Source organism: Artibeus jamaicensis, unplaced genomic scaffold (genome assembly GCF_021234435.1).
Source record: "Artibeus jamaicensis isolate MK-2021 breed Jamaican fruit bat unplaced genomic scaffold, CSHL_Jam_final contig_466, whole genome shotgun sequence".
NCBI lineage: Eukaryota > Metazoa > Chordata > Mammalia > Chiroptera > Phyllostomidae > Artibeus > Artibeus jamaicensis.
Genome location: NW_026521844.1, coordinates 20,758,341 through 20,785,384, shown reverse-complemented (window position 1 = coordinate 20,785,384; position 27,044 = coordinate 20,758,341). Strand labels below are relative to the sequence as shown.

The 27,044-nt window shown below is 38.2% G+C and overlaps 1 protein-coding gene, 1 long non-coding RNA gene and 1 pseudogene across 3 annotated transcripts in view; 1 reads left to right on the top strand and 2 right to left on the bottom strand.

Moving 5' to 3' along the window:
- LOC119038997 (uncharacterized) overlaps positions 1-10,742 on the top strand; it is a 47,936-nt gene extending 37,194 nt beyond the window's left edge. The window contains exon 3 of the long non-coding RNA XR_008392050.1: positions 10,647-10,742. This is a non-coding gene — a long non-coding RNA (uncharacterized LOC119038997). The remainder of the gene's footprint in view (positions 1-10,646) is intronic.
- ATP13A4 (ATPase 13A4) overlaps positions 1-27,044 on the bottom strand; it is a 239,599-nt gene that overhangs the window by 200,397 nt on the left and 12,158 nt on the right. For both annotated transcript variants that reach the window (XM_053667251.1, XM_037131634.2), the window contains exon 2: positions 3,753-3,926. In XM_053667251.1, the coding sequence (XP_053523226.1) occupies positions 3,753-3,926 (174 nt within the window). The remainder of the gene's footprint in view (positions 1-3,752; positions 3,927-27,044) is intronic.
- LOC119039024 (uncharacterized) lies at positions 15,211-15,311 on the bottom strand (annotated as a pseudogene).

Here is a 27,044-nt window from a genome sequence, read left to right as displayed (position 1 = left end):
AAACTTGTGTGTATAATTATAACAAAGATGAAAACTATGGCAGTCATCAGGAGCATCTGAATTCAAAATGCCAGGGAATATATATCATGTTATTTGAACTGAAATGTAGCATCGCTACAGATATTGATTAAAATTTTAAATTATATGAACGATGAATAACATGCTACTTTTAAAATTATAAAAGTGTAATTGCTCTTACCTTTTGGAAAAATCTTGCTTATAAAGGCACTCATTATGACAAGGGAAACTGAAAATAAACTAGGTACTAAAGATTTTCAGTCAGTGCATCATGGCCTTTTTTTCTAAATGTTAAGAAATTACCACCTAATCAGTGTCAGCGATAATGATCTTTAATCTTACCAGTGTGAGATTGATGATAAATACCAAGGACTGATTTTTTAATAACATAAAAAACAGACATACAACATATTTTCGAGTCATCTCGTTCTCCTTAACAAAAAGTTTTTACAGTCCAGCTATTGTAATATAATTCAAGTTAAATCTTTTTAAGGTGTTATTTAAATGCAAATGACACAGCAGCAGACTTTTAAACTATTGGTGCTCAAAGCTTATTTTTATCTAAGGTTCAGTAATAACTGAATTTTTGTCTAATTACATAACAACTAATTTGGAACCTCATTTATTTAGAGAGTCTCTGGCATAGCAAATCCTTTTGAAATGATGCACAGGAGAAGGTAATTAAAATTAAAGCAGAAATCAAGATGAAAAAGGTAAGATTGAATCTGGTTTCAACTGTTCAGGTTAGTTGAGAAGAGCCGTGAAATGGTAGAGGGAGGAGCTTAATAGATGGTCGAAGAGACAAAGAAAGAGTCAGGAGAAGGGAGTGCAGCTTCCTGAGGCATCAGTGACTTCTTAAATCTTTCTAGTATATGTCCAGTTGTAAAGTGGACAACATACAACTAGGAGAGGCAACTTGATTTAGTATCCATGTGTGTTGGGGTTTCCTGGACACAGGAAACCCTCCCCATGTCTCCTGTTCTAGAAGGGAATGCGAGTCCTGCCAACTAATTAGAGGACGACAGAGCATCCAGTGAGCAGAGCCTAGTCTACAGCAAGCTCTCTGTTATAGCAAGCTCAGGGAGTTGCTTGAACAATACTACACACACACACACACACACACACACACACACACATACCTAAAATGATCTTCAATAATGAATTTCATAGTTTGTGAATGGATTTTGCATACATAATCTCACTTCATCTTCACACCAGCCCCCCAAAAGAACGATACCTTTACCAGTCCCATTTCCTGCCTTCAGGTTAGGTAACACATCTAAGGTGTAACACACCTAAGGTGCTAGGAATAGACTCCAAAACTTTTGCCCCCCAAATCCGCAAATGTACTCACTTCCTGTTAATTGACACATCCTTATTTCTTTTACTCTTGCTAGAACTTTCTCTCTTCAACCTCTTTCTTTTTCTTTTACCAACTTCCTCACCATTTCTTTCATTTTTCTTGCTTCTCTTGCCACTTCCTGCTCATTTCCTCTTATTCCTACCTATGTCTTGGCTCTGTCAGCAGCCTCAGAGAGCATATATAGCTCAGCCAATCAGACATTCTCAGATCTGAAGAGTCTGGAGATGTTCTCTGAAAGGCAGAAAGCTTTCCTGTGTCTGAGGTTGTTCCTGCTACGGCAAAAGCATCGCCCACTGAGAACTACTGCTGGGAAATAGAAGTACTTATGTATTAGATATAAGTACTTTTCCACATCCTCCTTTTATGCCAGAAAATAAGGATCCTATAGGTCCTTAAGTTCACATGGAGGTGGTTGATATAAAATAATTCCAAATATGTGGTCTTCCATATGTCCTTATGTCTCAACTTGGAGCTATAGAAAGTAAACCTCTCTCTATTCCTGCTCCAGGGAGAAACTTGGGCTCTGTACAAAAAAACAAAAAAACAAACAAAAAAAACTGCTTACAACATTTTGCTAAATCTGAATCATAAAGCAAACTTCCAAACTTCTATTCCTCTCTCAAGGATCAAGTGAACTTGTAAGCAGAAATGGTAACTACCCACAGCAGTATCTCTCAGAGTACAGCCTTATCAGAAGCATCTGCACCAAGGGAGAACTCGTGAAAAATGCAAATGCATGGCCTCCAAACCAAATCTAATGAATTAGAAATTCAGGGGTGTGGGGAGGGCAGTTAATAAGTTCTCCAGATGGTTCCAATGCTGGTTGAAGTTTGGTAACCACTGGCCTAAGTACAGTTGCATAGGAACAGCCCTACACTGGGAGTTAGGGTACATGGGACTTAGTCCTAATGGGGCTCCTCACTGTCCTAGGAACACAGTAAATTGTATCCCCTCTCCAGGCCCCATTCCCCCACTGGTCAAATGATGAAATCTTCCTTGGTTAATACCAGGCACTCTTCTCTTATGTATATTCTGTGGTTCTTCATGAAAATTATGGTTTCAGACTGTGGTGGAATAAGCCTCCCAGCCTGACATCAGCAATATGATTTGTTCTTACTCCACAGTAATCTTAACTTCTTAAAGTCTTGAAGTTTATTTTCCAAAAATCTTAGTTAGAATACAGTTGAACTTGGGAGGGGGTGCCTCAGCTATCACTTATATTATGGTTCATGTGTCAGCTAAGCAACCAGGATCCAGAAACAAGGGGTTGGGTTGACACCAGTGGAGTAAATCAACAAAGATAAACTTGATCCAACTGCCAATTTCATTGAGGTGTAGCCTCAACTCTGTTAGATTGAAATATGAAGGTTTTTTTGGCCAGTTATAAGATCTGTTGCTATCTTCTCCTCTTGTTGCATTAAATAGAATGTTCACTAGAAAAGTTGATACAAAAAGAAAGACTATCAAAGAAAAGTTGATACAAAAGTTGATACAAAAAGAAGCTAACAGCTCAGCAGAGGTTGATTTATCAAGAATCTGGTTATCATTCTGAGCCATTTGGGCTGATGCATTATTAAAAACACCCAGGTAGCATCCTTCCTGAGACAATCCTTTGATGCCCATCAATATAAATGTCCACTTCAGTCTTCAGCCACCACTTCAGCCTTCAGCCACCAACTCTTTATGGAATCCCTCCAAAGTGGAGTTAGAAAATATCCCTTTCTTGTGGAGCCGACAATCCAGCAGAAACTGTGCATATTGCCTACGTGTAGTGAGTGCTAGGAAGTATTATGGATGCAAACTCACTTAATGCTAGAACCTTGTGTTGGCAAAGAAAGGCCATGACCTCGAGGATCAGATGACTGCATCGCTTATACTAGTGTACCTGCAGGATGCAACATACTCCTATCAATAACTGTGGCTCTCTCAAATAAGCAGGGGAGGATAACATCCTCCTCAGAGGAGTGCTCCCCATCTCGTACCTACTCCTCTCCTCCTTCCCTCCAGAGTTCCTCCAGTGGAGTAGGGGCTGGAGTGGGCATTAATATGTCGGCATACAGGAGGAAGAATCAAAATAAATTCTGTAGCCTATAGCCTGACTTAACTACTCCCTACTACCTATTACTTTTAGTTATTAACATGGTTATTCTCTGCTCTAATATTCATACAACTCACAAGTTTAAAAGAAATACTGTGTGGCATCCCGTAGTACATGAATTACTGAGTTCTTAGTAAATAAGCAAAGGCAAGGCTGTGATGGAATCTGGGGCTGGATTCTGCCTCCCGCTTTGCGTACGTCTCTCCACAACCATCCCATAACACGAGCTCTGAAAGAAAGAGCCAGTAGGTACAAAACCAAGTACACACTTACTGTTGTCCTCAGCAACACGACGTCTGCTTCTTGCAAGGAACATGGAACACAGTTTGCCCACACGTGCCAAGCGGGTCTCCAGTAAAACACCAAGGGAAGGATCCCAAATGAGAGGATGGATCCAGCAAGGCAGAGGGTTTTCCGGCAGCTGTGGGTCTGGTATCCAAATACCTCCTGGGGCAGAACCAAAATGACTCCAATTACTGGGTAAGCACAATAAGCAACAACAAATTGGGATTTTGGCGATGAAACTGAGAACAAGGAGTAGAAGTTAAGCAGGATGAGGGGAGGACAGAATGAGGTGAGAGAGTGAAAAAGAATCCCTGACAGTCTTAAGACATGATCCCCAGCCTCCAAGAAGTTGCAATCTAACTGGGACATTCAGTTTCTACAGTTTGAGCACCCGGCTACCTCATGCCAAGCACTATGCTAGGTACTCTGTTGTCTTGTTGGAATCTCACAATCACCCCTGCATAGGACATCACCCCCATTTCATAAATGATGATGCTAAGCTCACAAAGGCTTAATGGAATGACTCCTTCAAGGCCACACAGATAAGTTTGGGTACCAGTATTCAAACTCAGGTTTGTCGGCCTCCAAGTCTTAAGCATGATCCACAGCCTTCACAGACATGACCATGAGACATGTGCCAGGAGCATTAAGTGACCCCAGCAATAAGTGATTCCCTTGGCTAGGACCAACAGCCTCTTACAGAGAGGGACTTTGAGCCAGGCCTTGAGTTTGGAGTTAGGATTCGGTTAAAGTTAACTGCAGGAGGATGAACAACCAAATTCCAACCTTCCTTTGGGGGCCTTGGGTAGAGCTATGAATTCACATCCTCCTCTCTTGTTCAATAACAAAAAGAATTTTACAGCAAAGGTAAAAGTCATAGAGACTACTTGATTTATTTCAACTGATGCCTATTGAGCACCTGCTATGTGCTGTTAGGGGATACGAAGCCCTGGAGGACACAGATATGAACAAGATAAGAGTCTACTGCTAAAAAATGTATAATTTGGACAAACTTCTTGCTTCCAAGTCAAGCCTGAGACAGAATAGGAAACCGCCCCTGAATTTTACATGGCCTCAATTTCACAGCTACATCACACAAAGCCGTAGTACACTCTATACTGGTCAGAACGGCTCAAATCAGGAAGTAGAGAGTCCTGGTGAAAAGCACACTCTCTGGATCAAGACACTTTGGATTAAAAGCCTAGCTCCAATGCTTGCTGGATCAAATGTTGAGGAAGTTATTTAACCTCTTTATTCCTCAGATTGTCATCCATAAAAAAGGGGGTGGTGCTAGTACCACCTCACAGGATTGTTATCAAGCTTAAATTAGTTAATAGGTGTAAATGCTATGTAAGCATTTACTCTGCTGCAGTTGCTCCTGTTTACCTCTATTTTACAATCTCCCCAAACCTAGGTCTGAAATTCTACCTCTTTGTTTATTCGTACTTAGATCTAAGAGATCTAAGTGTCAATAGTTCTGCTTTTGTTAGAATCACCCGCTAGGATAATAGGGAGCCAGAATATGCAACTTTAAATCCACCAGCTTCTCGATGTCCCTTGATAAAGATTACATTATTAGAAAAGGTTCCGTGATCCCTGGCCGAAGCTGCTTGCATGGTAATTATTAGGCTCTTCCCTCTCGTTAGCCGCACATGCAGGTGCTGAATGGCTTTCATGGGTATTGTCCACATGCGGTATGCCTTGAATAAATGTTCACAATAGTTCACAAATACAAGCTCTTGACTGAGTCTGCAAAATGAAATGTCTTTCCTGCCATAAAAACTCTTCCGTCCCAAGCTCAATGTTGCTCCCCAGATGTCAAGACTGGAATGGCTCCATTCCCTCATTGTACCTGAAGCAATGCCTTGAGATCCCACTTATGCAGGGTCCCCCTCCTAAATCCCATACCTGTCCTGGGATCATCTGTTATCTTTTCCCTTGTACACTTAATGTTATGACATTTTTAAAAAGACCGACTTCTATCCAGCTGAGCCATTTTATCATCTTTTTAAAATATTGTATTTAATAGCTTCCCTATATTGCCATTGAGTTCCATCTAATCTGCCTGAGTCACGCCAGTTCTGTAGAACAAACCTCCCTGTGTTCTACCATGCATTCTTTTCCAGACTATGCAATGAGAACCCTCTGCAGTTTCCAAAGTGTCTTCACATTCATTGACAAATTTAAGCAAGCAGGATTTATTATCCTCATTTTTCAGCTAAGAGAAACTGAAGTGTAAAGTTATTATATGCAATGATTATTATTAGGAACTATTTGGTGACAATGATAGCAGCTAACATTAATCGAGCACTTGAAATCACTGTACACATTTTGGTTTTGTTTTTTTTTTAAGATTTTATTTATTTATCTTTAGAGGGGAAGGGAAGGAGAGAGGGAGAGAAACGCAGGATGGGTCTGGGGAGTCGAGGGCACATTTTGTTTTTTAAAAAGAGATTAAATAAGTTTCCTGAGGCATACAGCTAGCTCATCTTTAACTCAAAACTGAGCTTCCAGTCTAGATTTTTGCAGCACATGGAAGATAATGTGAGCTGGCCATTTCTACTCTATGGCTTTTTCATTCTATCTAGAATTTCAGTTCAATGTCACAAATGTTTTTAAGTGTCCCTCACATAGTGGGCACATGTTAGACCCAGAGATGAAGGAGACCCATCTCTAGCCTCAAGAAGCTCCGTGGTTTAATGGGAAGAGAGACACATAAATAGATAAGATTAGATAAGGTTAGAGAAATAAAAGCATTGTATAGAGAGGTGACTATAAAAATTGTCGTCTACATGAGGTCCTATTAATAACACAGGAACACCAGGGGTAGATCAGAAGTGCTTCAGGCAAGCCAGTTGAATACTCCCCTGGTTATACCAGAGCATTAGTTTAAAAGCCTGCCTGCTCTCAGTCGAGTGGGCTCCACAACCCCCGTTAGTAGCTCACGACCCATAATCCACTGCCAAATTTTCAGTAGAGAAGCTGCAATAATGTGGATAAGGAATTTTCAATTACTGTTTGTTGAAATAAATTGAACTGTACTAACTTAAAGTGAGTTGCAAAGACCATTAATAGGTACTGGGTTTAAAACTGCACAAATGAGCATGGTGCTATTTTTGTATAACCCTGTAGCAATTTACATCCTACCTTATGGAGTGCCTTCCATGTCCCTGAAAATGCTTGAGGAAACTATCCCAGCTACTCTGCACTCCACCCACCCTTACCTCCCACAAAAAAGGAATCACTCAGCCAAAAATAGAACATTGGAAAAATGTTAAGAGAACATCACATTCGTGGCAGTCTACACACTTTATGAAACAGCACAGTGCCCCTTTCTTTATCCCCTTCCCACCCACAGACCCTCCTCCTCCCTCTGTCCCTGGGCATCTAGATCTTTTGTCTCCTTGAAGGGCTTAAACTTTAGCTTCCAGGTGTACAGGCCTTCTCCTTACAGAGGCCCTATAATCAGTAAGTCAAATTGTGCTGCCCAACACAGTGGTTTAAAGTTTGTTACCAAACACTTTCCAAATCCAGCAGAACCCCTGAAAAATCTATAGACTTTCTCCCCAGAGAAATACACAGAGACGAGGACACATAAACTCCACAGAGATCCAGGAGGTTCCTGGAGTCTAGAAAAAACCCTTCCCAGAGGGCTCCTAAGGCTGAACCAAGGCAGACCCTTCAGGGTTTAGATTCTGTACTTAACTTAGGGCCTGCCACTAACCAAACACGTAGTGAATGTAGAAGTATGAAGGCAGAGGCTCATGGAAATGCAGGTACAGGTGAGGGTGACAATAAGAGCAGGCCCGTGCTGATTCCAAGGATCCTTAAAGAGTGATGTCATCACCTGGGGCTCAACAAGTCCTGAGAGTGGCTCTCAGCCTTCTCCTCTCATGGCTGCTGGGCAGGGAAGACTCAAGTTAACCAGGTCTCAGAGATGGAGTGTAATGAGAAAGTGAGATGCCTGTGTATAACTACCCAACAACCAGATAAATCTATGGATAGGGATTAAGAGTTTGTTTTCTCTCTAATGGCAACATTGCCATAGTCGTTACTGTTCTGCCATAGAGCTTTAAGGAAGCATAGTGCTTACAATGGATTCTGGAACCCTGGCTGGTGTGGCTCAGTGGGTTGAGCACCAGCCCATGAACCAAACTATTGCAGGTTTGATTCCCAGTCAGAGCATATGCCTGGGTTATAGGCTGGGTCCTAGGTTGGGGGCATGAGGGAGGCAGCCAATTGATGTTTCTATCCCTTTTTCCTCCCTCCCTTTCCCTCTCTCTAAAAAATAAACAAGATCTTTTTTTTAAAGATTAAATGGGTTCTGGAGTCATATCAGACCATCTTCTACCCTGAGTAACATGCCTTCTTTAAACATATTAATTCATTCCATCAAATTATAAACACAAATCTTGTTGGTGGTCTGGGAGTCATTTAGTCTCTTTAAGACAATTTTGCATGTCTCTACTGGCTTCCTTAAATATTTGAAAGTTTGAATAATTTATTTTTTAAAGTTTACCTCCCTGAAGATAATATCTGTACCCTCATTTTGGATGTGAGGAAAAAGTTTTACTAATAATTTCCATGCACTGCAACAAATCATGCTAACTCACCTCATTGTTTATCCCAACTCCAAGCCCCAGTCAAATTTCTGCCTCAGTAGTTTTTTGTTTCACACACTTTCTTGCTGAAGAACAATTTTGTAAATGTCCTGTAAATTAACTTGACTTCTAAATCCAGAAGATGGGGGATTTTTAACCTGAATGATGTAATTCATAAATCTTAAATTAGAGGCTTAAAATTTATGACCTGCACAGTTTTACTGATGACCTGCTAAGTAGTTCCTAAAACTTTAAATTGGTCCTCAATTATTTTCATATAAAAATTCTGACTTCTACCTTTCATTTAAAATAAATCAGAAATTCTGACAACACCGCATGCACATTCCTGCACTGTGAGAATCACCTCAAGAGCACCAAGAGATGTGCAAAATCACCCAGGAACTAACCCAACACCATCCAGTGAAAGGGAGCTTGAGGTGTGTTCACACAGTGTGATCTTAAACAGCATTGCACACAAATCAGCCCCAGCAACACCTGACAGTATGGATGACTGTTAGTAACATAATAAATAGCAAGCCAAACAAGTCCGTGAGAAGAATTACATCAGCAGGACAACCTTTTCATAAGGTTAAAAACAACTAAAACTTAGAATATATTTTTAGGATACACTTAGGCAAAAGAAAACTCTATAGAAAGAAAAGCAAGGGAATAATAAACGCATGTGGCAAGATGATGCTTACCTGTACTAGGGCAAGGCAGGAGGGAGGTGAGGGGCTACATTGTCAAGTGTAGGGTGTTGTGAAGGTCCTAGCTTTTCTTTGGGGTTGTTGGATCGTCACATTGTGATAGAGGTCTAATTAATGAACTAAATAAATGCAACACATCATGGATAAATACTGACAGTATGTCATGAACCCAAGGTATGGACAATCTGATTGTGAGCACTGAAGCCTTAGTAAAGAAAGAAGTAATAGGCCAGAGCAAGTAAGAAATGAGCAAGGGTTCTTCTCCCTTTTCCCATGCCCTGTGCCATGCGTTTTTCCCCAACACTTAGGCTATATGTCAGATTCCATTTCTTACCTCATACTGGGCCTGCTCATTGGAGTTACTGTGTCATCCTATATACAGGCAAGTGTTTTGTAACCAAGGGTGATTTAGCCTCCAGGGAGACATCTGGAAATGGCAGGAGACATTTCTGGTCACCTTCAACTGCGTTAGAGGTGCCACTGACATGTGATGGGTAGTAGAGGCCAATAATACTGCTAAATGTCCTACAATGCAGAGGACAGCTGCTCCCCAACCTCCACAACAAAAAAAAATTATCTGGTTCAAAATAATGTCATGGATGATAAGCTTGCTGTAGGCATTTCAGCTCCCCACCTAACCTAAGTATGGATGCCATCTTCGGCACTCAGACAAGAACAAGAACATTTTGATATGGAGTCTGTAGTAAGAAAGTATTCACATTTAATGCCAAATGATCACTAACGTCAGCATTGGTCACAGCAACTCATTTTGCAGTTGAGGGTACTGAGGCGCTAAGAAAGAAAGAAAATTGGCCACGTGGTCTACACCCTGTTGCCTCCCCAAACTGAGTCACTCACTCTATTCACTCTGCTCCAGCCACAAAGACACTTCCTGAGCTCACAGGGTGCTTCCCTGCCTCAGGGTATTCCCCTGGCCAGCTACTTCTCATCCTTTTAAGTCTCCTTTAAATGTTTCCTTCTCAGACAAGTTTCAACCAATCTCCTATTTTTAATTATAAAGCCCTGACCTCATACACTCTTTACAAACACTTCTTTTTAGTATTTGCACAATTTGCAATTAGTATTTTTTGCTTACTTTTCTAACTGTTCCTCTTTTCTGTCTCCCACAGACTTTATGTTCCATTAGTTTAGGATCCAGTCAAGATTCTTTCTTCCAATGCTGTTTACCCAACACCTAGGACATTATCTGCATATATCTGAAACTTGGACAATATTTGCTGAGTGAATGAATAAATAAATGAGCAACTTTACTAGAGGAAAGAGGGAAGGAAGGAAGGGAAGAAGGGGAAGAGAAAAATTAATAAGTCTTTACTATCCTTGTTTCTAACTCAACAAGTTTATTAACTATGTCCTTTTCTTGGACACTCTAAAAATTAAATCAGTCCACGGGGAAAACAGGGTAAGGAAGTATAAACAACTCCCAGGTACAGCTCTCTGACTTTGATCATTTGGAACTGTTCACCAGCCTCATCATTTGCATTACATTGAAGTTAACCTGTAAGGCTAGGTTTCTTGAACAGTGCTTTTTCTTCTTCCTTATAATCTGTCTTCAGAAGTTCAAGAGTTGCTTAAGACTGAGTTTCACAACCTTACCTTCAAAGGAGACAAACTGAGAGTCTGGGCTGGAAGGGATAAACTAATCAAGACTCCAAGCTCCTGCTCTGGACCAAAAGGTGTTTTCACAATTGCCTCAGGTGAGCAGTGCTAATTTCCCAGTCTAATAGAGTATTTTACAAGAAAAATTAGTTTTATAAAAGAAATATTCTCCAGTAATGATTACTTAACCGAACCACTGTGTCCCATTTTCCATGAACAGTGTTGACATCTGTTGAGTGGTAGCAAGACTGAGCCTTGAGGGGATCTTTAAAAGTCAAGTGACCTGGCCACCATTCCCAGTCCCATGGCAGACTCTTAAAATGGCATTTAACTCAATTTAATTCCTGGCTTTGGAATGCCACCTCTCTGGCCATTGAGTCCCAGTTTTCTTGCCACAGCATTACCTCATGCAGTTGCTACAGGACACAGTGAAATGACATCTGTGTCAGGTGTCAGGTCCCAAAACCAAGAAACTCACCATAAAAATCCTTAGCTGATGCATCCCCGGCTTAAAGTCTCAAGGTGTTTTTGTTTCAATTCAATTCGAATTGCTCCCTCTGTCTAAGGCCCCAGGTAAGATAGGACTGGAGGAGATAAATTTCCCACCCTCAAGGGTCTGACAGGAAAGATGATAAATTGAAAAATAAGTATAATTCAGAGCAGAAAACATTGTGTCATATGTTTTCTGGGGGGAAATGCTATTAGATTAAAATGATGAAGATAGACTACTGAGATGATGAGGAAAAATTTTTCAGGAGAATTGCTACCTGAGGTGAACTTGAAAAGGATTGTTAGAATTTCAATCATTGCTGAAGGAGGGTAGGAGAGAGGCACTCCAGACAAGGCGGGTGTGTTCAGGGTGGTATGTCTGTAGAAAAGAGGCACTCCAAATGGAGGAACTAGCCTCAGGTAAAGGTGTAAAATCTGAAAACATGGCATGCATTTAAAGACAAAATGTCAGTTTAAGGTCTTACAGGTCAATGTACCATTGTGTAACAATGAAACCAGTCACATATGGCCAAATAGTGCACCTTTGGGTGGCCCTTTAGGATTCTAGAATACATACTCCAGCTAACCATTGGCCAAAAGAGTTTGCTGAGCCCCTAAAAATACATCTCCATTTCCCCCCTCTACAACCAGAGGGTGGCCCTCTGGTGGCTTCCCTGCAACTGGTGTCCTCAGGAGAAGTTCAGAGCTGAGGGGCTCCTTCCTCTGGCCATTCTGACTGGGCAGCAGTCTGGTTATGGAGGCAAGACGAACATACATGCTTAGGACATCAGTGTCCTTTGACTAATCAGTGTTTCCTTTTTTCAGCCCAGGAGACTGCCACATGGCTTGGCTGCCAGAAAAGCAACCTGTCCTACCCCCCCACCCCACCCCCCCACGGAAAGCATGGTGACACCCCACCCCACAAATAATTAATTGTCCACTTGGTTGGAGCTCATGAAAATATACCATTTGTGTGAATGATTTCTTTTTGTGTCCCACTCACCCTAAATATATATTTTTCCATATTCCGCTTTAATCCTTGTAATTCTATGAGGAAGGTAATATTAGCCATGGATGAGAAATAAACAAGGTAAGTTTCAAGGAAGTTAAGAATGTCCCCAGAGTCACCCCACTGGTGGGTAACAGAGCCACGTTCTTCCTACTTAACTCCTTCTGCCCAAGAAGCCCACCTCTCATGGAAACAATCTCTCTTCAGCGCTTTGATACTGGCAACTGGCAGGTGTCATGGGGAACAGTACTTGAACTTTTGCTGATTGCTTTCTTTTCAACTAATAATGAATTTACCACCCAGACAAGTTCTCAGGTTCTCCTTAAACAGGTTCCACAAGCTTCAAATTGCAGAGTAAGGGGATCTGGGCAAGAGGGACTCCACCCAGCAACCAGATGTTGGTTTCTACAGGCAATATTTTCATCTTCCGAGCTGGCAATGTGAGATGTGTGAGGCAGTCAGAGCACAGACAGGTCAGTATCTGAGACTACCATCCCAGCTGGGGGCTAACCGCACGAACTCACTCTCAGAATACAGGCCTGAGACAGAGCAGAGCAAGAGAAAAGGCCACATTTAAAGATGAAACACTTGGATTCAAGACCTGACTCTGCCACTTAATCATTTTATTAGTAGATGAGTGGATAAAAGAGCTATGATACATTTACAAAATGGAATACCACTCAGTCATCGAAAAATAAGGATGTACATTATACATGTGTAGTACCCAAAATACCTTGTATCTGTTCTTGTGTTTTGTAATTATTTGTTACATAAAATTTCATGTACCATAATATATTCAAAAACAAATGCTAAAAATTCCTTTATAACACACAATAAACAAGTATCTAAATATAAATGAATAAATAATTGAATTAAACAATTAAAAAGAAAGATTGTTTCCTTGAGAGCTCGGGCCCAAAATGTCGATGGGCATTACACACAGCAAAACATGGTACTAAGAATGGAAAACTGGGAGAACAGTGGGCCATAAGGAAGACCAGAATTTCTACATTTTTCAAATATTCAGGATGCTACCCCTGAACAAGGTAACTCAGGACATGAAATGCTGGACTAAATTGTTATGACATAACCTTAGGGGTTATGATTTATTATTACAGAAGTAATACACACACATTTATACAAATCAAAACTTTACATTCTCACAACCCAGAGATCAGCAAAATCAACAGCTTGCTCATTATATTTTTTTCTTTTACTGAAATGAAACCATGTAATAAATGCTATTTTACAATCTGCTTTTTCATTCAGTGGCTTCCATTTTCCAGGTCAGTGAGTTTTTATCTCAACTAATAGCCAAATCAAATTCAGATTTCACTAATGGATCTGCTTATATACACTACAATTGTTTATATGTGTATAATATATAGCATCAATATATATAATAATATTGTACATTTTGCAATAAGTGTCACATACTCTTATAAGATTATTATTATACTTTTGCTGATTCTGTCAATATAGCTTTTTCCCCATATCTTCCAGTCATTCCGTAAGAGTCCATATCCTGGTAGTTATGTCCCCACGGATTTCATCTTGTCACACAAGTGACAAATAACCTAAACACCACCTATTTTTTTCTTATTTTAAATTTTATTTTAATTATTGTTCAAGTACAGTTTTCTGTCTTTTATGCCCATCCCAGCCCCCCCCCCGCAGTGCTCCCCACCTCCCTCCCATTTCCATCTCTCTTAGTTTTGGTCCAAGTGTCCTTTATATTTTTTCCTGTAAACTCTACCCCTTTTTCCCTGAAATTCCCTCTCTCTCCCCTCTGGTCCCTGTCAGTCTGTTCTCTATTTCAGTGTCTTTGGTTATATTTTGCTTGTGTGTTTGTTTTGTTGTTTAAGTTCCTGTTAAAGGTGAGATCATATGGTATTTGTCTTTCACCAACTGGCTTATTTCACTTAGTATAATGCTTTCCACTTCCATCTATGCTGTTGCAAAGGATAGGAGCTCTTTCTTTCTTTCTGCTGCATAGAATTCCACTGTGTATATGTACCACAGTTTTTGGATCCATTCATTTACTGATGGGCACCTGGGTTGCTTCCAGCACTTGGCTATTGTAAATTGTGCTGCTATGAACATTGGGGTGCATAGGTTCTTTTGAATTGGTGTTTCAGTGTTCTTAGGATATAATCCTAACAGTGGAATTGGTGGGTCAAAAGGCAGCTCCATTTTTAGTTTTCTGAGAGAATTCCAAACTGTTTTCCACAGTGGTTGTACCAGTCTGCATTCCCACCAACATTGCACTAGGGTTCCCTTTTCTCCACATCCTCTCCAACACTTGTTTGTTGCTTTGTTTATTATGATGGCCATTCTGACTGGTGTAAAGTGATATCTCATTGTGGTTCTAATTTGTATTTCTCTGATAGCTAGCAATATTGAGTATCTTTTCATGTGTCTCTGGATCCTTTGTATTTCTCCTCGGAGAAGTGTCTGTTCAAGTCCTTTGCTCACTTTTTAATTGGGTTGCTTGCCTTCTTAGAGTGGAGTCCTTTAAGTTCTTTATATATTTTGAAGATTAAACCCTGTCTGAGGTATCATTGGAAAACACATTTTTCCGTATGGTTGGTTCTCTTTTTATTTTAATACTGTTTTCTTTAGCCATGCAGAAGCTTTTTATTTTGATGAGATCCCATTTGTTTATTCTTTCCTTTATGTCCCTTACTCTAGGGGACATATCAGTAACAATGTTGCTGTGTGAAATATCTGAGATTTTCCTGCCAATGTTCTCCTCTAGGATTTTAATGGTGTCATGGCTTATATTTAAGTCTTTTATCCACCTTGAATTTATTTTGGTGTATGTTGTAAGTTGGTGCTCAAGTTTCATTTTTTTGCATGTAGCTGTCCAGTTCTCCCAACACCATTTGTTGAAGAGGCTATCTTTACTCCATTTTATGTTGCTGCCCCATTTGTCGAATATTAATTGACCATAGAGACTTGGGTTTATTTCTGGGCTCTCTGTTCTGTTCCATTGATCCACATGCCTGTTTCCATGCTGGTACAAAAGTATGGAACGCTTTGCGAATTTGCGTGTCATCCTTGCGCAGGCGCCATGCTAATCTTCTCTGTATTGTTCCAATGTTAGTACATGGGCTGCAAGCACTCACCACCTGTTTTTACTTTCAAATTTTAAATAGTAACATTTACACCACAGAGAAATGTTTTTTAAAAAATCTGAAGTTTTTTATTTATAAAGAACATCATTTCTCCATAGATTTGTACATCAAACCATCACACTGTACACCTTAAATTCATACAATGTTATATGTGAATTACATGCCAATAAAGCTAAAAAATAAAGCTTATGAGCAAAAAACTTAATCTTTGTTTTATTTTGCATTCTACAATTTTTGTTATGTAATTTTATGTCAATTTAAGTTTGACTCTATGCCAAATAAAAGGAATTTTCTTAGCACAATGCTTCCAATTTTTTTCACTTAATGGCACCCATATTCTGACAATATTTGCATAAGGCAGATCGGCAAAAAGATGAGACTGTTTAAATCTGGAGGGATCACTGGTCTGATGTTCCTGGAAGGACCTGGGCAGCGCAGCTGTAGCACCCCAGGGCCATCCATGGAGCTCCAGTTGGGCAGACTTTCCTTGTCCGATGTGTATAGCAAAACAGTATCTTTCTCTCCTGTTATTTCACTCAATCTAATCAAAGTCATTATCTGGTGAACTTGCATCTAAAATTAGTACATCCTAACACTTTTCACTATTCCTGGAAATATTCTATCTAATCCAGCAGTATGTCTTTATTCAGCAGTTTTTTTAATTTATTTTTACTGTTGTGTTTGCTTTGTAAATGCTGCCCTAATAACTTTTAAAAGCACTATTTATTTAAAATTTTATGAAGCCTCCTCAATCCCAATTAATCTCAAGTTTACCATACCTTTCTCATTCTCTGAATCACCACCACCACTACACATCCAGTTATATGACACAAAAACCTAAAAATTCCTTTTAATGTTCCCCTCCCCCTCTCTCAACATCAGATTAGTTCAAGGTCTATTGATTGTGCCTCCTTGGTATTTTTCAAACTGATCTCCTCTGGAACATCCCTGATACTACTAGCTGTTTAGTTCAACCTGTTAACTTCTCTACAACACCACCAAAAGGGCCACTGTTTCCAGTCCCATCTTTGTCTGCATGGTTGTCCACACTGCTATAGAGTTACCTTTATAAAATGATATTCAATTTCAGTTCCTCATAGAGTGACCCACTGTCCTGGTTTGTCCAGGACTAAGGGGTTTCTTAGGATGTGGGTTATCAGTGCTAATGCCCAGAAAGTCCGGGCACACCAGGGTTGTTTGTCCTATACATAAAACACTTAAATCCCTTTAGCATGGCAAGATGAGTGTTTACTCATCTTCCCCTTCCTATATCAGCCTCAACTCTGTTTTCCTAGTCCCACTCCATCACACACATACCCTGGGCACCAGCTTTGCCAAGGTACCTTTCAGTTCTCTAAATGAAATGTGCTTTGTTTCTGTACACCTCAGTACCTTTGTCCATTACGCCTCCCTAATTTAGAATGTCCTTTGCCTTATCAAGGTTTTGATAACCCCTATGCATTCATCTCACTTCTTTTCTATTGGCACTTTTTACTGAAGTCATCCAGGAACTGGCTGTGTTCTTGTGCACCTTGCATATACTGCTGTCAGAGGACTAGCCCACTGAACTCTATTCTCCACCAGATACTGAGCTCTAGGACTTTTCTTTGTACATCTAATACCTAGCACAGGGACTCACATATGATGAGTGCTTAATAAATGAAAAATAAAGGAAGGGAAGAAGGAAGGGAGGAGGGGAGCTCATTTCCCTAGATTAGTTTGCCTTCTACGAAGAATTTATAGGTATTTGAGTTAGTTGAATGAAATATTTGTTCTCTGAATATACTGTTAGCTCCTTGAGATCAAGATCCCAGCTTTGCCTATTTCCACAGCATCCACACTGCAGAGACTCATTACATTTGCTCAGCTGAAATAGTCTGGCTATTATCAAGGACAGAAAAGTTGGGTGACCTGAAGGTGTTTGCTGGGGGACAAGTCAAGAGAGGTTGTGAGGATGGTAAGTGTGGTCCAGAGGTGATAATTGAGTGCTATCCCTTCCTGAGTGTAACTGCCATTTATTTATCTTTACAGCAATTATGCTTTTTTCTCAGATGGAAACCTCTTTATTGATAAATAAATAGAAGTGTAGAGAGCTGAGATTTTCTATCTGTTGGTAAATTAGGCACTGGAAACTGTCAAAGCAGCTCTACCCTCAACTGAGTTCTCTTCCTATTGAAAAAAAAAGATTTATTGCTCAGTGATCATATAGTCCCTATTTGCAAACCATAACTAAATATCTACACTGCTAGGCCTAAATGGGAAACTACCAACCTCACACACATCAGAATCACATAAGCATTTTGGGGCTACACCCCAAATTTCTAAAGATATGGCCAGAGGGTGAAGGCATTTCCATATCAGTATCCCAGTTATGCACACTGGCATCTGGGAACTGCTTATCAATACAGTAAAAAAGACTCGCCCTTTGGACAAGTAATATTTCTTCTGTTAAATAAGTATTACAATGATAACTACCTCATAGGGTTGATGTGAAAATTATATAATATGTTGCCTCTAAAGTACTTATACAATACCTGATGCATGGCAGGTTTTCAGTATATATTGTATTAACCAATTCTGTTTCTAGAACCTTTGGGCTCCTGGATGAAAAGAACATACCTTTTTCATCGTTATGGTGACCTTGGCATTTTAGCATCCAGTACAAGAACTTAACAATAATAGGCCCTCCAAAAATTTAATTATATTGAACTTTGATCTTGAGTAAGGTTGGAGAAAAAGCTTAAAACAGAATGTCACATTTTTACTGAAATTGGCTAAGATCTTTGACATATGCAGAAAGCTGATCTGAGAGAGTTACAAGGGCGTTCTTGTACAATGCTGGTGGAAGACTTCCGCAAAGCACAGACTTTCTGGAAAGCAATTTAGCAGATTTGCTAAATGTCTTAAAAGAGCTTATAATTTTCACTATGGCAATACAATTATTATTTCTAGGAATCTCTCTTAAGAAAATAATATGAAATGAAAAGGTAAACTTCTATGGGTATTTTTACACACAAGTGTAAAATACACATAGACACTGGAAAGAACTTAACTGTCTGGCTAAGACAGTTAAGGAGAATGGTTGGTTAGGTAAATATCACACCACCCCAAACTGGCACATCATTTAGTCATCAAATTGAAGTTTACAATAAAGTTTTAATGATATAGGGAAATATTTATAATGCATTAAATGAATAAAATGTTTTAGTTTGAGTCCAATAATGTAAAAAGAAATTTGCAGAAAATATACAAATTTTAGCAAAAATAAGGTGATAGTTATTTCCTGATACTTTTTTATGCTTTCAAAAATTTATACAATAGAATAGATTTTTAAATAGAGTCAAAAAGCAATACTGATTTCAAAAGCAAATAAGAATTTCACTTCTAGGAACATGGAGTAAGCATATGTTTTACTATTCTTCTCAATAAATTCAACTAAAATTCCTAGATATTATATAGAAAAAGAAAACATTAAAAGACTTCATGTGATGAAGGAAAGGTAGATTGCCTACGGAACTTGGGAACTGAGGAATCAATGACACAGTAGTGAGTTCCCTTGTTTGGGGGGGTTGTTTGTTTTGCCTCATCTATGGCTCAAAGCAGAATACCCTGTCAAACCTGAAACAAGGGCAGACAACACACACACAGCCTGATCTGCCTAGCAAGTGAACAGGCAAGGGTTCAAAGTTCACACAAAACAATGTGGCTCCACCCCAATTATACCAGTAAGTGGGGAGTGTAGACTGCTCTTCTTATCATATCGTAAAGAGGCACCTCAACCCACTGCAAGGATGATGTCAGAGAAGTCTAAGTAGGCATCTGAGACTTTTATCTCCACCAAGTACCAATTAGCACCCTTTCCCCTGTGATGTCAGTGGAAACCATGTGGAGCCTGACCTGCACTCCCAATCAGCAGTAACAAAGTTCCTTTCACCCCCACCCCATCCCCAACTGTTGTCAAAGGTAGCCTAGTGGAGAGTCAAGACTTTTTACTACCACTTAATAATAACAAGACCCTGTCCCAAGGCATCAGTGAGACCATGTCAGAAGTAGTGAGGCACTCCCAATCCTCCAAGTCAGAGAGGTATGATTGAAAAGCTGGCACTCCAACTCAACCAGCAACAATGAAGAGCCTTCCCCTCCTCAAGTGTCAAACCTGGACTTTCAACAGTAAGAGGTGGTGTTGTACTCTTACTCTATTGGAACATTGTTAACAAAGGCCAACTAATAAAATACAGAGTCCTATAATACTACCTAATTACAGAAAACCTGAAGTATCCAGGGTTTAACTTATAGTCTCATCAAGCACAAGAAGATCTTAAACTGAATGAAAAAACATAATCAATAGATGCCAGCATAAAGATAAAAGAGCTGTAAGAATTACCTGATAAGGATTTTAAAGCACCCATCATATCAATGCTCTAACAAATCACATTTAAAACAAATAAAAATATGAAATATTTCAACAAAGAAATAGCAAATATAAAGTAGGACAAAAATAAAACTTTAAAACTGAGTAATCACAATTATTGGTTTAGAAGTCAGTTGATGGGCTGAATAGTAGAAAGAGTAGAAGCACAGGAAAGAATCAGTGAAATGAAAGCCAGAACAGTAAAAATTGCTCAATCTAAATTACAGAAAGAAAACAGTCAAAAATGTTGAACAGAGCCTGTGAAACTATGAGAAAAAAATTATATTATTGGAATCCTGGAAGGAGAAGAGAAAGAAGACATGACTGAAAAAATACTCAATAGCTGAAATTTCCAAATTTTGGCCAAAGACGTATGTACACCTGAAAATTCAAGAACTTGAGCAAACCCTAAGCAGAATAAAGCCAATAAAGTCCACAGAAATAAATACATGTATAAAATCAAACTTGTAAAAACTATAGACAAAGAAAAAAGTCTTGAAAGCAACCGAAATATAGTAATGCCCACCTATAAAGGGAAAAACAACTTGAAGGATTGCAGATTTTTCATCAGAAAACATCAGTGCCAGAAGGGAGTAGTACATACTTCAGGAGCTAAAAGGAAAGACCTGTCAATGTAGAATCTTATGTCCAGTGAACATGTTCTTCAAGAATGAAGGGAAATCAAGATGTTCAGATTAAAGAAAAATAAGAGAACATGTTGCCAGAACCCCAACACTAAATAAGTGACAAATAAAATATTTTCTAAAGAGAAAATAAATAAAAGAAGAAAACACAGAATATCATGAAGCAGAGATATAATGATAAACAGGAATAAGAGTGAACAGACTTCACTTCTCTTGTGTTGTCTAAATTACATTTGAGGGCTGAAGCTAAAATTATAATACTCATATGGTTCTAAATGTATACAGAGTATTTAAGACAATTATAAGCAAGCGTGAGTAAAAGGATAAAAAGGTGGATATTCTTAACTTTACTTGGTCTGATAAAGAGAGAACACTAGTAAAGTGTGGCAAGTTACACATATACAGTGTAGTACTTAGCCACTAAAAAGAAATACAAAGAGATATACTCACACACAGTATCCATAAATCAAAATGGAATTCTAAAAATTGTTTAAGTAACCCAGAAGAAGACATAAAAAAGAAAACAGAGAGACAAATAACAACAGAAGGAACAAAACAAAAAATAAAATGGCAGACATATGCTTTCACATATCAATAATTACATGAATTTTAAATGGTCTAAACATATCGACTTAAAGACCAAGACCATCTAAGTGGATTTAAAAACATGACCCAACCCAACTATATGCAATCTACAAATCTTACTTTAATGTAACAATGTAAGCGGGTTGAAATTAAAAAAATTTTAATAACAGTTTATATTCGATATTATTTCAAGTGTGCAGCATAGTGGTTAGACAATCATATACTTCAAAAAGTGTCCCCCTGAAGTTTCCAGTACCCAAATGGCAGCATACATAGTCATTGAAATATTATTAGCTATATTTTCTATTAGGCAGGTTGAAATTTAAAGTGGAAAAAGATGTATTAGACAAACATTTGTCAAAAGAAGGCAGAATGGCTGTATCAATATCAGATAGACAGACTTTAGAACAAAGAAAATTACTAGAAACATAGAGCAATATTATAATGATAAAAGATTCAATCCACCAAGAAAACAGGGAAATCCTAAATGTATACACATCAAACAAAGGAGCTGAAAATATGTAAAACAAAAACCAATAGAACTAAGAGGGAAAATTGAAAAATCCACAATTATATAATGTTGCAGACTTTAACACCCCTATCTCAATAATTCACTGAACAACCAAATGGAAAATTAGCAAAGATATTTTAAAAAACTCAAAAACAACATCAACTCACAGGTTCAAATTCGTATTTATAGAACACTTCACCCAGCAATAGCAGAATACACATTCCTTTCAATTGCTCATAGACTACATCCCAAGGTAGACCATATTCTGGGCTATAAAACAAATCTCAACAGATTTAAAAGAATTAAAATCATTCGTGTTGTCCTCCAACCACAATGGAATAAAACTGAAAATTATGAAGAGAAATATAACACGAAAATGTGCAAACGGTTGAAAACTAAACAACATGCTTCTGAATCATTCATGGGCCTAAGGGGAAGACTCAAGGAAAAAATTTAAAATACCTTGAATTGAATGAAAACGAAAGCACAGCCTATCAAAAATTAAGGAACACAGCTCAAGCACTGCTGAAAATGAAATTCCTATTGTGGGAGAGGAAATTCCCAATGTATTTATCTAAGTTCCCATGTCAAGAACCTGGAAAAAGAAGAGCAAAAAAGTTCAAAGCAGGCAGAACAAAGAGAATAATACAGAATAGAAATAAATAAAATTACAAACAGAAAAACAATAGGGCCCATTCTTTGAAAAGATTGATGCAATTGACAAACTTCTAGCAAGGCCAACAGAGAAAAAAGGGAGAGTATTGAGATTATTAATATTAGAAATAAAGGTATCAAAAAAGAGAAAATTCTATGAATATCTACGCACAGAAATTTGACAACTTAGATTAAATGAACCAATTCTTAGAAAGACACAACCTACCACCACTCACTCTAAATGAATTAAATAATTTGGATAACCTTATAACAATTTTAAAAAAAATCAGATTCCTACTTTTGAAGTTCTTTTTTGAAAAAAAGAAATCTGTAGTAATTGAATGGTTAGTTCTTCTCAATCACTTTGGGAAAATAGAACAGGTTGGAACATTTCCCAATTCACTGTATGAAGCTGGTGTTACCCTATAGCAAACTACACAGACCGAACAAAAAAACAGAAGGAAGGAGGCAATACAGGGAGAGGGGAAGGGAGGAGACTGTAGACCACTATCCTTCAAGAATACAGAAGGAAAAGTGCCCAGTGAAATAGTGGCAAATAAAACTCATCAATATGTCAAAAGAATTATGCACTGTTACCAAGCAGGATTTATTCCAGGGATATGAGGCTACTTCAGCATTCAAAACTCAATGAAACCCACCAGACTAAAGAATAATAAAATCACATCATTATATAAATAGATGCAGAAACAATTTTTGACAAAATTTCACACCCCTTCATGATAAAAACTCTCAGAGAAATAGGAATGCAAGGGAACTGCCACTTGACCTGGAGCATATTTAAAAACCTACAGGTAACATTATAATTAATGATAAAAGACTAAATGTTCCCTTAAGATCAGGAACAAGACAAGAATGTCTGTTCTCACTGCTCTTATTCAATATCTCATGGGAGTTGTAGCACAACAAGAAAAAGAAAAAAATAGCACACAAAAGTAAAACTTTCTATTTGCACATGATACAATTTCTACATAGAAAACACCAAAGAATCTACAAAATAACTTAAAAATTGTAAGTGAGTTTATCATGGTCACAAATACAAAATAAACATACAAAGGTCAATTGTATGTATATATACCAGTAATGAACACATTAATACCAAAGTAAAAATACAAGACCTTTACAGTCATTTAAAATTGAAATACTTAGATGCGAATCTAACAAAACACATACAGGGCTTTCATGTTGAAAACTACACATTGCTGATGAAGGAAATTAATGATGGAAATACATGGAGAGATGTGCCATGGTCATGGTTTAGAAAACTCAACATAGTAGAGATTTCATTTGATACATGGGTTTAATATAATTTCTATCAAAATCTCAGTAAGATTTTTTGTAGATATGTATAGGTTATTCTAAAATTTATATGGAAAAGTAAATGAACTATAATAGCTAAAACAATTTTGAAAAATAAGATAAAGAGGGAGCAACAATTCTGCCTGATTTCAAAACATTATATAATTATAGAGACTTTAATCAAGACTTGGCAGATTGGCACATAGATTAATTTAATAGACCAGAATCCAAGAAATAAATCTACATAAACATGCCCAACAGATTTTTGACAAATGTGCAAAAGTAATTCAATTAAAAAATAGCTTCTTCAACAAATGGTGCTGAAACTATTGGACATGCATAGCCAAAAAATATATAAAGCAAAACCCTCAAACTAAGTTTCACGCTTTACACACACAAATTAATTCACAATAGATTGCACACTTAAATGTGAAACATAAAACTTTAAGAAAAAAAGTAGAAAAAAATCTTGAAACCTAGGACTAACCAAAGACTCTTACACTTGAAATCAAAATCACTATCTGTAATAGAAAAAAATGGAAAGTTGGATTTCATAAAAAATTTTAAACTTTTGGTCTATGAAAGAGCCTATAAAGAGGAATTACCAACTGGGGGAAAATATTTGCAAGCCACATACCCAACAAAGGGCTAGTATATAGAATATACAAAGAACTCATTCTAAATTCAGTAAAAAAAAAATCTATTAGATAATTGACAAGAGACATGAAGATACAGATGGCAAATAAGCACACTAAACGATGTTCAAAGTCATTACCTATTAGGGAAATGCAAACTAAAACCACAATAAGATAGTATTACATACCTATCAAAATGGTTAAAATAAAAAATAGTGACAAAAGCAAATGCTGGTGAGGATGTGGAGAACCTGGATTACTCATACATTGCTAATGGAGACATTAAATGGCACAGCCGTTCTAGAAAACATTTTGGTAGTTAAAAAAAAAAAACCTAAACATATAAGTACCATACAACTAAGTTATTGGTCTCCTGAGTATTTATCCCAGAAAAATGAAAAATTATGTGTACACAAAAAGCTATATACAAATGTTTTTGGTAAATTTATTCACCATAGCCAAATACCAAAACAACTCAGGTGTCCTTCAGTAGGCAAATGGTTAAATAAATCATGGCATCATGCTATCCTATGGAACACTACCCAACAAGAAATAGTAATGAACTATTCATATACACAACAACCTGAAATCATGCTGAATTTAAAAAAGGCAATCCCAAACTTTATATGCTGTATAATTAAATTTATATGATGTTCTTGAGAAATAGAGAGTAGACTAGTGGTTGTTAGGACTTAAAGAAGGGGTGCAGGTACAAAGAAAATGGATGTGACTATAAAAAGGCAAAATGAAGGATCCTTGTGTTGATGGAAATGTCTCTACCTGGACCGCACTACAGACCGTTTCTGGGTGGTGATATTGTACCGTAGTTTTGCAAGTTATTAACCAGCAGGAGAAGATGGGGAAAGGGTACACAGAATCTCTGTGTATATTATACCTTACAACTGTATGTACACTTATAGTTATCTTTAGCAAAAATAGAACTTTAAAAATAATGTGTCAGTAGATTATCTCTGAATGATTTTCTGTATCTAAAATCCCATGATTCGGGGAGAGAGGGTTCCAAGGAGCCACTGGCTCTAGATTATAAAGGGTTGCACTGTTTTCAGCAGATGAAGTTTCTACGGATCTGGACTCCAATGTTCTTGATGGTCCAGCCTCAACTCTGGACAACAGGTTTTGGACAACATCAAAATGAGGTATGCAACTGAGTATGTAAACAGGAGGAATGTAACTCAATCAGAAAGAGCCTACAGCCCTGGCTGGTGTAGCTCAGTGGATTGAGCACGGGCCTGCGAACCAGACAATCGCGGTTCGATTCCCAGTCAGGGCACATGCCTGGGTTGCAGACCAGTTCCCTGCAGGCCAGTTCCCAGCAGGGGACGTATGAAAGGCAACCATACATTGATGTTTCTCTCCCTCTCTCCTTCCGAAGATAAATAAAGAAAATATTTTTTTTTAAAAAAAAAAAAGAAAGAGCCTACAGATCTATATCTATTTAGAGTTTTTTTTTTTTTAAAAAGAGGCCAGACAAGGGAAAATTCCTCACACAGAACAAATGGTTAGTGAAAAAAATCCACATTAAGAAGAATCCAGGCCAGTCTGTAAATATCTGCTGACCTGACAGCCCGTGCGAACCCTTAAACACCACGCAGCCCTCGTCTTTTCAAAGCACCACAAAACCGACACCGGGGGACAAAAACACTAGGACAGTCCTAACAAGTAACATTTTATTACAGTGATAAGGAAAAGTTGAAAAAAGAAGAAGAAATGAGGCCAGAAAGAAAAGATAAAGAGCAAAGGTCAGCCAACTTTTCCTGTAAAGTACCAGATAGAAAATATTTTCAGCTTTGTGAGCCTTACAGCTACTGGGCTCTGCTGCTGGTGAGTGAAAGCAGCCAGAGGCAATCTGTAAACAAATGCAGGAAGCTGTTATCAAAAAAACTTTATTCACAGAACAATCAGTGGGTGCAATCGCACACACAATGCACAGTTGGCAGAGCCTGCCACAGTGAAACAACAGAAGCATTTAGTGTTCGCACCTGTAGTGATAACCCTACCTGACGAGGTTACTGTGAACTTAAAGGATCACATGAGAATGCTTAGCAATGGGCATAGGACTCTGTAAGTGGTCAATAAACATTAATTATTACTCTTATTGTGTAAGAATCATTGTGATCAGAGACCTGTCTGGGTCTGAACAGACGGGTCTGAACTCCTCATTATTAACCACCTTTGAAACAGAGTAAGTGGCTTCTGTCCTTCCTCCTGGTAGATGTTCCTATAAAATCCCAGAGTCCCTGTGGATTTCAAAAACAAATCACACCAAGAGAGGGCGGCTTCTTTAAACTCTCCAAGAAGATATCTTTCTAAGACTTTCTGAGGTGGATTTCTGAGAACTATGCCACATGAAGCGTGGTTGAACAAGGGGAGTGTGCTTTGCTGGAGAAGACCTGCCCCAAGGGGTGGAGACGGGAGACACTCGAGAACAAGCTTTAAGTGTCTGAGTTCTAGAAATGGAAGCCTGATTTTTGACAGATGACCCAAAAAGGAAAAAGAAATAAGACTAATTAAGTCAAGTTAATGGAACCATATTTCAGTTCAACACAAGGAGGAAATTTTAAATAGTCAACTCTGTCTTAATAATGATTTAGCTTATGGTGAGTTCCTTCCCCGGGGCATTTCAGGAAAGGTTGGAGGTGTGACTGGAGGGGAAAGAGCAAGTCAGGTAGACTTTGAAGCAGCTTCTCACCCGAGAACCAGTGATTCTATGGAATAGGTGAAACAAGTACGGTAAAGTACAGTAAATCAGTCCTCTATATCTCCAAATTCTAATCCATATTTACCTTTGGATTTGTATGCTATTTCATATAATTTTATAATGTAATTCTAACTAGCTACATTCATGTATAATTAATTTATTTGTGTATTCTAAAAATATAGTGTGTACTTACTATTTGCCAGGCATTTTACTAAGCATTGGAGATACAGTAGTACATAGTTGG